The 13,699-nt window shown below is 26.3% G+C and overlaps 1 protein-coding gene across 3 annotated transcripts; it reads left to right on the top strand.

Moving 5' to 3' along the window:
* Positions 1 to 100: 100 nt before the first annotated feature.
* On the top strand, positions 101 to 12,667 carry LOC132929279 (peroxidase-like). 3 transcript variants are annotated; one of them, XM_060994526.1, is made up of 13 exons: positions 101 to 315; positions 880 to 984; positions 2,676 to 2,883; positions 5,112 to 5,285; positions 6,330 to 6,514; positions 7,889 to 8,087; positions 8,699 to 8,896; positions 9,474 to 9,618; positions 9,695 to 9,851; positions 10,851 to 11,021; positions 11,389 to 11,587; positions 11,685 to 11,781; positions 12,458 to 12,667. In XM_060994526.1, the coding sequence occupies exons 2-13, from the start codon at positions 922 to 924 to the stop codon at positions 12,528 to 12,530; spliced, it is 1,869 nt and encodes a 622-aa protein (XP_060850509.1). In that variant the 5' UTR covers positions 101 to 315; positions 880 to 921; the 3' UTR covers positions 12,531 to 12,667. The 3 variants fall into 3 exon arrangements, with proteins under 3 accessions (XP_060850509.1, XP_060850510.1, XP_060850511.1); XM_060994527.1 differs by having other exon boundaries at positions 158 to 315; positions 921 to 984; XM_060994528.1 differs by lacking the exons at positions 101 to 315; positions 880 to 984 and adding an exon at positions 1,455 to 2,429.
* Positions 12,668 to 13,699: the final 1,032 nt, after the last annotated feature.

The following is a 13,699-nucleotide window of genomic DNA, read 5'->3' as shown; positions in this document are numbered from 1 at the left end:
TCATCGTAGAGGTACCTAGCAAAATTTTTTTTTTTTACCAAAGTGTCATAAAACAAGTGTTTATATTGTCAGTTAAATGTCATTATTGACATATTTATGACATATATATGCATGATTGACTTATTGTGCAACTATTTATAATAAATATCATATTAAACATAGATAATCTTATAGTAGTATTATTATCGTGTTCAACTCTGTTTTATCATAGAAATTATTATTTCTTCACATTTAATATAATTTGTGTATTTATTTGTTAGATTTCTAATAGTTGTGTAAAGTTAATATAAGTAAGTCGAAAACTGTCGGTTTAAGGTATGTAATTTTTTTTTTTACTGTGAACACTGTTCAAAAATAATTCTGAGTGAAACTTATTTTTATTATAGTGCTTATAGATTTTGTTAAAATCGTTTTGTTTAATATTGATATTTTTCGCAAAAAAATAATGTAAATATAAAATGTTTAAGTCTGTAGTGTTTTATAAAAAAAGCAACCATTTCCGTAACTAGAATGAACACATTTGAGAGATTTGTGGAGTATAGTATCAAAAAAAAAAAAAATAAATAAAATAAAACATTACAATATATTTTTCGCTATCATCAATAATAATTATATTATTAAAATTAAATAAATTATATGAATATTATTATGGCCATTATGGGCTTGGGGTTAAAAATCTTAATAGTAATTTGTTATTACCTATTGTTCATTAACCTATTTTATTAGTGTAGATAGTGTATACAGAATAGTATTAACTGCATGATATCAAAAAATTTACAAATATTTACATAATTTCGTGTAAAATACAAATTACATTTATTAGAACTTAAATGTATTATATGCTTATGTGTTTCTTATAAATAAAAAATATTGAATTAGTGAGTCACTGAATGCCCAGAGCTTAATTTCTGTTCTACCAGGATGCTAAATTTGATTGTATGGTTATGTGTCATATCAGTTTTGGGAACTTCCAAAAGTTGTAACGTAAGTAGTAATTACTTATTAATACATAATTAATTAACTGATGAATAATTAAGTACATCATAATAAACAGATTTTTATTGATATTATATTTAAAAAAAAGTTTTATGTATAGATAAACTATAGTTTGGTACTTTAAATTTAATTTAGTTTGAAAAATAATGATGAAACACATGTACAAAACTAAAAATACAAATAATAATAATAATACAATAATTACTTAATAATTACGTATAATATAATTATACAACTATGGAAAAAACCAATCAATTGATTGTATGGTGTGTTTTGTTTAGGAATCTAATGAGTTATTTACCTTTTTAATGATTTTTAAATAATCATTATTTAATGTTTTTGAATTTTGTCAGCCGTAGTTAGGTACATGTTTTCGCCCAAAGTAATATTATTTAAAGACGAATTCAAGTTACCATTGTATTTTTTTTTTATCGAAAATATTTAATCTTTTAGTTGATAAATGTTAATGAATATATACATATAAATATACAATACATATTATAATTAATAATAAAGAACCAAATTATTTGTCAAAGTTATGGTACGTAGATTTGATACATTTATACCGTGTTAGCCAAAAATATGTAATTTTAAATTTATTTATTTATTGTAATTTCAATACTGAGTATCTTTCGCCCTTTTAAAAAAATTGTACTATTCATTTTAACATAAATTTCGGTTTGGACTTCATTATGAATAATATTTAATCCTGACATGATAGACGGAAATTTTGTATTGAAATTGTTGAAGGCCGTCTCATGCCTAATATAAGAGGTTCTAAGGAACCCAGAAAAAAGCTAACGGTCTCAGTTATCCACGCGATACTTCTATATGGAGCTTCCTCGTTGGCGCAAACTATGGACCATGCTCTCGGAAACGCTGGCATCCTAAACAGAGTCCACAGCACAGCATCGGAAGTGGCAACAAATATCCTGAAAGGAACCTCTACTTCGACTATTAAGTATCACCTAAAAAAGAAGCAGCAGCGAGAAAACCATTCTCCTTGATACGAAATCATGACTAGGTGGATAAACGTAATTGCGGAAATAACAACAGGTAGCTGGACCAGAACTCTGGCCAAAGACGGGGAATAGCATAAGTCTAACCGCCCACACGGAAACTTAGAGTTCCGTCTAATGTAGCATATCTTTGCCATGGCTATCTCGGCTACTGCCTACACAAAACCAAGAAGGAGGCCATCACCTATTGTTACCACTGTGACCAACATAGGCGACGAAAATCACACCTTGATAGAGTGCCTGGATTGAGAGGCAGAAGGCAAGTGATATGATAGCTTTTCGGACACATAGGTCAGGTTGAAGACATAGTACCATTTATGCTGCAGAATGTTGATAACTGGCAGACAATGACGCACTACGCGAAAAAAGTCATGTCCACAAAGGAAGAAGCCGAACGCGAGCGGGAGAATAGAGGTAGACTAAATTTAAACAATTAGTTAAGTTACTTATAATTATGTGGGCCAAACGCCAAACCACCGTAGCTCTCACCTAACTGGTTCTTGGTTATATAAAAAATGAGGTGAAATGAGTAAATATTTGAAACGAATTGAAACAATGCAACCCTTACTCATGGGTAGGTACCCATATAGTTATTATTATAGAACTATGTTGTTAGTACATTTATTTAATTATTTAAACGTATTGATATTTAACATTTAGGTTGAAATCGATAATGACCTTGTTGTTTATTGCGGAGACGGTCCTGATTCAAATAACATATACTATGACAAGTGTGCACCCGAAGTGACCTGCACAGAAAATGCTATTTACAGGACAGCAAATGGCACATGCAATAACTTAATGAACCCGTTGTGGGGGTCGTCCGTAACTCCATATATCAGACTTTGCGACGCTGATTATAACGATGGTGAGTCTGGATAGTGGATAGATTTTAAGAATACTAAAAATACTAATCACAATCATAAGAAATATCTAAAACTATTATTTTAGAGATGGCTGTTACTATTTAGATGTGTTATCTACTCGTATATTGGCATTGAATGTCTGTATATTTTTGATTTTTAGCTAAATGACGAAAGCATAATATTATGATGAATATGATTATATTGGTTTTTCGATAATATTATGAGTTATTGTGTTTTTTCATTTTTTATTCTTTTACGTTAATTACTTACCATTTACGTAATTAAAAACTATTGAAGAATCTGAGGTTTCAATATATTAATTTAATAAGACTCATTAGAATAAGTATACGTATGCTAATACATATACTATGAGTCTATGTGTATACATAGTATATACAGCACATATAACGTAATAAGTACAAATAGTATTGAATTTCCTTTATAGTTATATTTATTATTATAATTTTAATTTATTTAATTACATATTTTTGTAAAGTTTTTAGTACATAAGATACCTATTTTAATTTATTTTGCTAAAATTAATTATTATAAATAGTATAGATTTTATAGATTCCTTAAAATTTATGAAATTTATACTTTTTCTGTGGCAATAAAATATTAAACTATTGAAAAAAATTGAAGATAATAAGTATAACTAAATAATGTTTAGCGTTATGACCTATATTATTAACATAATATGGGTACTAAATACCTTTGATTATGCTTTATTTATCAATTACCATTAATTTATTTTTTTAATAATAACCTATTTAGTATCTAATAAGTTTAATGTTTATTATATTATACAAATATTTAATAAATAGTACTTAGTACTACAAATTACAAATAATGCTTAGAAATTATATAAATTAAAATAAATTTTGTATGGACATGACTAGGGCTCGGATTTTAAAGCAAATGCTTCTTTTTATATATTTAAGATAAAAATCTAATTTTTATACATAATTCGTTTCACGTTAATCTGATTCGAAATAAACGAATTTATTTTTGCTTTTTTTAATATAAATGCTTTTTTTGCTTTTTTATTGCTTTCTTCAGTTATTCTAGCTGTGTAATTTTTATTTGTTTGTTACGCTATAGTAATTAAAAAAATGTTCATATAATTTATAAGAAATGTCAAAACCCGTAATAAATTATTATATAAAAGTGTTTATTTACTTAATAAGAAATGTACTGGACATTAATACTATACTGTGTGGCGTTTCATCAGATGAAATTAATTATCATGGGTTTGATTTAAACGAAACCTCTTGCATGAAGTATGCACCGATCACTTCAGTGGATGTAGAGCATTCGTTTTCGATGTATAAAAACATCCTGTCAGACAATAGAGTCAGTTTCACTTCTGAAAATCTTACCAAATACATGGTAGTAAATTCTTTTTTTAATTTAAATTAATTTTTCAATTTTTTTTTATTCAGTTTTATAAAATTATAACCTAATTCGTGTTAATTTTTAGTCGTGCTTTTTTTTTGCTTTTTTTAAAAATAAATATGCTTCATTTTTGCTTTTTTTTAAACAATTTTATGCTTTTTTTGTTATTTATTATGCTTTAAAATCCGAGCCCTAGACATGACAATTATAATGTACCTATGTGAAATATATTTTATTAAAATAAATACTTAAAAAATAAAATAATGAAAATAATTTGTTGTTGTGCCGCAGGTCTTTACTATTAGAATTCATATTAAAATTTCAATTATTGAGGTATTATCAAAAAATGTTTTTAAACCTATACATTTTTTTTTTGTTTGCATAAATCTTTTCTAAAAATAAAATAATTTCTACGTTCAATAATTGAGCAAAACATTTATAATAAAAGTTAAATTTACTATGCATATTGCATACCATCATACAAAAATAAAGAAAATGTATTTATATATTTTTATTTAAAAATGTATTTTAGTTTTTTTTTAAATTGTATTTCTTGTCTAAGTAACGAAATATGTAGAAATAAGCATTTTCAATTTTCGTTTTTTACTTGTGATTATATTATATTTCAATGGATCTTTAGTTTGGTCTACTGCCCATTGATAGTATAACATAGAAAAATATGTAACGCTTAAAATATTGGGCACCTAATTAGAAGTTTAATAATTTAATTGTTTTATAAATATAATTTAAATTTGTTTAAGTAAATATTATATATTATACTTATACATATAAATATATAATATATATATAATAATTTTATTATTTGCTTCATTAGGTGATCATGAAGTTCGAAAACAAGTTGACGGATCGCTGTTGCCCAGACCACGAAAAGTACAATTGTTATTATTTTTTGAACCTCGTGATTTACCAGACTCAAACAATTTTCATCTAAGTCAATATGGTCAATGGATCACTCATGACATCAGTCTCCTGCCACCAGATTTTTCAGGTAAAAATTAGTTTTTTACATTATAATTTATTTAATTCACAATTAAAATTTAAAACTCATAGGCTAAACTACTGTGGTAGTGGCGCTGTTATATAGTAGGTTTTAATTGTTAAATTTTGTAATTGTATAGGTCATTGTAATAGATCTATATTAAATATGACTTAAATTATAAACTATATTACAGGCGAAAAAATGAATCTTAGCGGAGACACACCTCCGACCTCTGCTTTAACTTCGAAGGACAATTTGTATTTTATTTATATTAATCTAACCTAATCACGTAATCTTACTTTTAAGCTCCTAAAAGAACCAATTAGATTCAATTTGCTAGAATATTTAGTTGAATAGTTCTATTATAATAAAAATTGTGTTATTTTTTTAAAATTCTATTAGAAATAAAATGCCATAATCGTGTGTAAAAAGTCTATTAGATATTAACATTTTTTTTAATTTTTGAAGTTTGAATGCTAAATTTAAAGAGTTCATCGATTATTAAGTTGTATACCCCTTAATGTTTAACTATGTGCATTTTTAAATAACAAAAACATTATTTTAATAATAATAAATATGCTTTCCCCCTCCTATGGGTATTTTAGTATGCAAGTATACTTTTTAGTTAGTAATTTTCTTTTTTTTTAATGCCAAAATAAGTAATTAAATTATATTTTATAAATACATTTTTTTCAAAATTTATTTTAAATGTATTTAATTCTAAACATGTGATTGTAGAAGTTAGTTGAATATTGTATTATATGTTCGCATGCTACCCAACATTAACTATTTGTATACATTAAACAATTCCATTGTGTACATATTACTTTATTAGTATAAATACATGTTGTATATTACGCATTAGGCTTACAAAGGTACATAATATATGACAGTAGAAATAATGGCATAGTATCAGATCATTGATCGAATATAATTTACAATATTTCTGACTTTCAAGTTATACGTACTATATTATATCATTTAGATTTATTTAATTATGTATTTTTTTAAACCATGATTTACGATTAAAGTTATTGTCGATAATGTGAATAGGACCACCAATATGTTGTGACATTCCATTTAAGGAGATAAACAACAGTAGTCCATATCAATGTCAATTAGTTATTGAGGTACCTCTGAATGACCCAGTTCATGGTGGTAATCAAAGATGTATGGAATTTAGACGTGCAATGACTGCTGCCAATAATTTCAACTGTTCAATAACTCCTCAAATTCCAGTGAGTTTTAATTTTTAATTAGGTATAATTAATGACCAATGTAAAATTAAAAATAAACCTTGTGTTTATAATTTATATATCTGGGTACTATACGAGTTGAAACGTGAGGGTTTGGTTTTTTATATGAAATATTGTAGTTCATTAAACGATTTATTTGTACATTATATATTTTAAATAGTGACAAATAAGGATAAAAAGAGGGAGCCGTCACGGGACGCTTGACTGTCTGCAGATGTGTGAAACATCAAAATTGATGGTTATTAAAAGAATTCATAGTTAATGAAAACCAATATACTTATACACACGGAGTAAAATAAATTAAAACAGTGTTTCGTTAGTACCGTCACTGGTATTCTTACTCAATAACATTGCCCTTAAAATCTTCTAGCGCAATAACAATAATATTAGTAAAAAATTATTAATTACCGTGTTTATAAGCGGCGATCGTAAAATTGATAGCAAACAACACAGGTGCAAGTGTACAACGCTACGTACGAAAACGCTCACAGCGGTTATTTTGGGTTACATTTATACTGATAAGCGCCACCGCCGCACAACATCGGAAGTGGGCAACGGCAACGGCGGAGAGTGGGCGTGACGGCATCGTGATCTGTTTCACATTAAAAAATTCGCCTATATTCACCTGTAATTTTTAAAACATATAATAATTTATTAAATACCTATCATTTTTTTTAAGTGTGTTGTCAAAAAATTATTTTTTATATTGTTTATTAATATGTTTAATCGATATATTATAATATATTATAATGCACAGAAAATCTTGAAATGCGTTCATACTCGATCTAAATTGTAGATGTTATCACAGAATGAATAATTTAAAAATCTATTTACGAGAAAACCTATAGAAGGGGCCATTTCAATAAAAAATAAATAGTTTTCAAAAATTAAATCAAACTGCTGGAAGTTTATTTATTTTTCTTATTATTAATTATCTGAACTGTAAAGGCTCTTAAGTCTAGACGAACAATATGATTGGATCCAACTCCATCATATACATATAATCGTTATGTTTTTCAGGAGAATTATTTACGTATTACATTATAATTCTCGAGGGCGTATCGTCGAGCCTATTTTAACAGTATTTTTGTATAAACTATGAAGTATAATATTATCCTTAAAATTAGTATCTGTGCCGTCCAATCGTTTGAAATTCATCTATGCAATTTTTAGTTTCGTTGTGTTTACTCTTTTATGGTTATATTCATGTTTTTATTGTTCTCTGAAAATATTCCGATGGAATTGAATGTCTGAAAATATATTTAAATATCTATTTTCTACATCTACCGAAAATTTAATATATTTATCCACAACATTAAAGGTATAATATTTGAATATTTGATAATTCTTTCGCAGATGAATCAGGCGACATCGTTCATTGATTCTTCACAATTGTACGGACACCAATCAGATAAGGCGGATTCGATTAGAACGTTTAATGGTGGGAAATTGATAACAGACATCGTAGATGAAAATCAGTTTTGTCCTCTAAGAAACCGTGAAGGATCATTACTATGCGATGGGCGGGCTAACGTCGGTTATTGTTTTGAAGCCGGTAATCGTATACGCGTGTTTATGTTAAAATAACTGTAATTTTTAGTTTATCCAAATTTAAAATTGGTTAAGTATTACTGTTGTTATCCTACCTATTACTTTGACGTAACGTTCTTAATGTACAATAATGTACGATGTGTTTAATGAAATAATGTTAATTAATTAATAGTAGACATTTAATTTGTTGCTTTATATTTCGTATACGACGTATCAAAAATGTACTTATGCGTAATTTTTATAATGAAGTACACATACCCACTTAACTTGTTGAATTCTTTCGTGCAATCATTATTTAATTATTTGAATTTTTAAAAACTTATCATAACTTTTGAGAATACATAAATGTATATCAAAGCCTTGTTTAAATAGAAATATAGAATCATTTATACCATACATTTATGTGAATATCAGTTATCCGTTTTTTAAATTTATTTTTTATCAAATTAAAATTTTTTTTTTAATTTTCATAGTAAGCAAACCGTGTTTATAAATCAATAGATGAAATGACTTGAAAAATGTAAATAAAAATAAATTAAACATTGTATTATTGTGTTCATAAAAAAAAAAAATTATAAATATATATTTTTATAAATATTTTTTTTTTTTTTGTAGGAGACCCAAGAATAAATCAACACTTTGGGATTACATCGTATACTATTATGTTTACCCGGTTTCATAATGTTGTGGCTGATTTGTTACAAAACATAAATCCTCAATGGACTGATGAAGTGTTATATCAAGAAACTCGAAAATTCATTGGTGCACTAAACCAGATAATTACTTATCGGGATTACTTGCCTATTTTACTTGGTATTTATTTTTTTTTGAAAATTACTTTAGTTTTTTTTAATGTCTAAATCAGTTTAATGGTATAATAATAATTAATATAATATTTATATTATTATATTAGAAAAAATTTGGAGTGCATTTTGTATAAACAAATTATTTTGACTACAAAAATATCTGTCGATATACGTATTTTAATTAACTTCACTAAACTTGACTAAGCTCTAACAAAGTGTTAAGTGTTATTTAATATTATTATAGTTACAATTGACATTATTAAAAAATATACATGCAATGATACATCAAAGATAGATACTAAAAACTATTTAGTATTGTACTGCTGTTTATACAATATTGTAATGTTCCCGACTTAAAATTTTGTATAATATTTAAAATTATTTATTCGTTAAACAATTTTTTTAAATATTTTATTAGGCTATAATTATAGTTTTTATTAGTTAATTAGAAAAAAATCGGACATTCATTTGTAAGGAATGGTATAAAAATGGTATAACTGATGAATATTGTGTAATTATTTTTTCTTAATTACCGTTTAAAATATAAAACTAAAGTTAATTTTTCTTATACATAATATCCTTAGGTGAATCATACACAAACAGCGTTGGCTTAAATCTTTCAAATTTTAAAAGGACAAAGTATAATCCCTTACTCATGCCGCAATTGTCTATAGAATTTGCAGCTGGTGCTTTCCGAGTGCCTCATAATACTGTGGCTTCTATATATAAGTAAATCTTTTCTATTTATTGTGAAACATTATTATTGTATATTGATTGTTTTATATAATTTTTTTTTTATCGAAAGTTACATGAACAAAAACTATGATGTAGTAGATACAGCCAAACTTAACGAATGGATGTCCATACCTGACCCCTTATTAAAGGGCTCAAATCTTGACGATATAGTCAGAGGCATGACGATAACACCGGGTCGTTATTATTCCCCGTCGTATAACTATCTAGTAAGTATTTAATACTCTGTAAATATTTTATATACTTATTAAAAACAGTAATAGTATCATATAAATTATAATATATAATAATTTCTAGTATAAAAAAATATATAAATGTATTAAGGCGATATTATGAAAATACATAATAGTATAATGCGTTGTATCACCAAACACAGTGTTAGAAAGTATTTAAATAAAAGTATTTATTATGTACACCATTTAAGTAACCTTATCGGTCTAATGGTATCTCAAAACAAACTAATTTTATTACTTTTTTAAAGTATTATTAAGTATTTTAATTATATTTTTAAATTTAATTACCTATTTTTAACGTTAAATTTTGTACTAATTTAATATATTTTTTTTATTACGTACGAAAATTTATTATAAATAATTTATAAAAGGTATACCATTTACATAGACTTCTCTCACTAAAAAATAAAATATAATATAAATATAATATGCAAAATGTAAATACCTACCCAATACTATTATTGAAAATTATTTAAAATATATATTTGTTTAAATATTTTAATTTCGCTTAAATACATAGTCTAAACTAGTATTTGTTAAATGTATTTGAGTAATACACTTTCAAAATATGCTTTACTGTACTGTAAATATAAATTAGTTTGAAGGTTGCATAGATGCACAGACACAGTACATGGTATAGAATATATACAATAATTATATATAATTTTATTGTCATTATTATACAACTACTGTGGATTCCGATAAATCCATACTTCGATCAAATATTATTTAGTATATAAAATCACTTTTTAGGCTGTTCTAAAATAATATACACTATCCATGAATTAGTATTCCGTTATTATATCTTCGATGCTTTATATGTGAATAGTAAAGTCATCAGATCATCTTTAAAAATGATTAGCATCAGCTTCGACTAAATTATTTTATAGTTTGACGACGGCGAAAAAAGATTTATATTTTTTATAAGATTAACATTTTGTTTTACACCATAAATATTTTTAAATATTGTTATAGATATCAAATTTCATGTTCAATGGTCAAATCACTGGAAATCAAGATTTGCTGTCAGTGGACATTCAAAGAGGGCGCGATGTCGGCCTAAAGTCTTATACTAAAATGAGAGAATGGTGTGGTTTATCAAAAATAAATTCATTTGATGATTTACTAAGTTTTTTAACCTTTGATGTAAGTTAATAGATTTTTTTTTAATTTTAAATATAATATTGTTTTAATAATAATCATACTCGTATTGTTAATCAGTAAGTTAGAAAACACTAAAATTAATAATTTGGTTCTCGTTTGATTTTTTAAATAAATAATTACCATTATTACTTAATAGCATTAGAATCACCTAAAATTACCACCGTCCACTTCATGTAGCTTTGTAAAACCTAAAGTTATTTATTTTTAAATTATATTTTAAGTATTTATAAAACATGGAGTGTATTATGTTGATTTACACTCTAAATTAATGTATTATCAATTACTTGATCCCAACTTAACTCTATACATTTGTATTGGATTATATTAATTATATCAATCGTGGTTATAGGACGTCGAAACACTCAAAGGCCTGTACGCGACTGTGGATGACATTGATCTACTCGTGGGAGCTTTACTCGAACCACCAGTCGATGGTGGAACGGTTGGTCAAACTGCACAGTGCCTCTTAGCTGATGTATTTTATCGTATTAGATACGGCGATCGTTTCTTTGTTGATGTGAGCGGACAACCGGGAAGTTTTTCAATAGGTATACATACAGTTATTGGTGTTTTTCTTAGGTTTATGATTTAATTTATGAATATCATTACTATTACTATATTCTATGTATTTGCTTATGATATTAGATAAACTAAGAACTTTGAGAAACCTCGACCTGGGTCATGTAATATGTGCCACAACTAAATTAGATGAAGTGCCGATTGATATTTTTCAGCCATCAATGTAAATATATATTTTTAGTTGTATAATAATATGCTATATATATATAATAAGAAAAGTATTCAATATTTTATCGTTTAGAATTTTAATTATTCGCATAATTTTTTATGTCTGTTTTGACCTTTTAAATCCGTGTATAGTGCATATAATTTGAATATCTCGGGTTAATTTAAATTCATTATTTTTTTTTATTTTTATAACATTTTTGTTTTTAATGCGAGGAAAAATAAAGGCGAGTTTTACAAACAATATTTTGTGTTAGAATTAATTACTGTTTAAACTATTTGCATCATAAAATGTACACGCAATTGATTTCTTATACAAATCATTTATATTAATCATATTATAGTCATTTAAGATGTAAAATTGTCTACTATAAATACAAGTTATAATTGAATATTTAAAGCTTGATACAAATAACAATTAATAAATACTATATTATAATCTTTTTTAATGTTAAAAAATATTATTACTTAATTTGATCGAAAATTGACTATTTTTTTGTGCAACTCAATAATTTACTATATTTGAGGTAATAACATTTTACATCCGATAGTCTTTAATATTTAAAATATCGATAATTGATTGTTAATTCTATAGTTTATACACGACAAAATAGATTTTAATATTATGCAGCTAGACATGTATTCCACTAGTTGTTAATTATTGCATGTTACAGATATTCACAAATGGTGAAATGCAGCGATCATTTGTTGAGTTTGGATCTTAGTGCTTGGAAAGAACCATCATAATTCGACGAATATATTATATCGATCATAATACTGGCCATTATAATACTCGGTATACGCGAGACGTTAATTGTATACGAATCAGCTGTACGTTTTCATTTAAAATTATAAATAAATGCAATAAATACTGACATGCGAAATCTATGGCTTAAATAATTTGAGTACCTATCCAAGCCCGCGGATTAATAATACTATTAGATGCTTTTAAATTGTAGAGTCCTATTGGTGGATACGAAATACAGCCTTGTTTCGAAGGTGTGAAGTGAATCCACTTATAAGACTATAAGAGGGCGGCTAGTGCGGCGCGTCTGGGATTTAGGCCTACCCGATACTTACTATTTAGAGTGTTATTCAATATAACCAATTCCCATAATAACGCCGCGAATGGTGTTTTATTCACGTTTTAATTTTATGACATAGTCACATTGGACTGCACATGACTTCATAATATTTTTCCCTGTTCAAATTAATATATACATTATGTAAAATTAATCAATGGGTACTTTTAATTTTCATAAATTATTAAATTTTTACTTAAAACTCTACGTTAATTTTATTTTTAAATAATGTAATTTAATAGTTTTAACACGTTATAAATTTAATACTTGCATATAGCATTACTTAAGTATAACGGCACAGTACAAACACTTAAAAAAATATACATATTTTTTTTATAAAATTACCTATATCATATTACTATTTATTATTATTAGGTATATACTATTCAAATAAGTTAAAATTTGCATAAACATCAACAAAATTAAATATTTACGCCTATGCATGTATAGGTAATATCTGAATAATAATTTATAATGTAAAACGCGAGTGCCGTTCGTATTTCATTGTCCACAACAATACAAAGAAACTGCGTGAAAGGAATAAGGATTATAGCCCGCGTATATTCTAGCCAGGTATGAAACCATGCGTATATCTGCGTGCCCGGTTCCATTGATTAAAATAATTAGTTACTATTTATAAACAGTATCCATGACTAGGAATAATGATGTAACCATACGATTCTCAGGCTTGAAACGTATAGATTTCCTATACCTACAATTAATATACAGAGTAGCAGCCAACCAAATGTCGACCGGAGTACCTGACCGTGTAAAGATTGAGATGATCATTGTACATTTTGTATATTACGAGAAAAGAAAAACAGGACAAACACA

This window comes from Rhopalosiphum padi, chromosome 4, assembly GCF_020882245.1.
Source record: "Rhopalosiphum padi isolate XX-2018 chromosome 4, ASM2088224v1, whole genome shotgun sequence".
NCBI lineage: Eukaryota > Metazoa > Arthropoda > Insecta > Hemiptera > Aphididae > Rhopalosiphum > Rhopalosiphum padi.
This window is presented reverse-complemented; position numbering and strand designations above follow the sequence as displayed.

What these genes read in the sequence shown, in the direction of transcription:
- LOC132929279 (XM_060994526.1), top strand. Translation starts at nt 922, where the DNA reads ATGCTAAATTTGATTGTATGGTTATGTGTCATATCAGTTTTGGGAACT. An exon ending in CGGTTATTGTTTTGAAGCCG is followed by an intron (nt 8,088 to 8,698) that starts GTAATCGTATAC and finishes TTTTTTTTGTAG; the next exon opens with GAGACCCAAGAATAAATCAA. An exon ending in TTACTTGCCTATTTTACTTG is followed by an intron (nt 8,897 to 9,473) that starts GTATTTATTTTT and finishes TAATATCCTTAG; the next exon opens with GTGAATCATACACAAACAGC.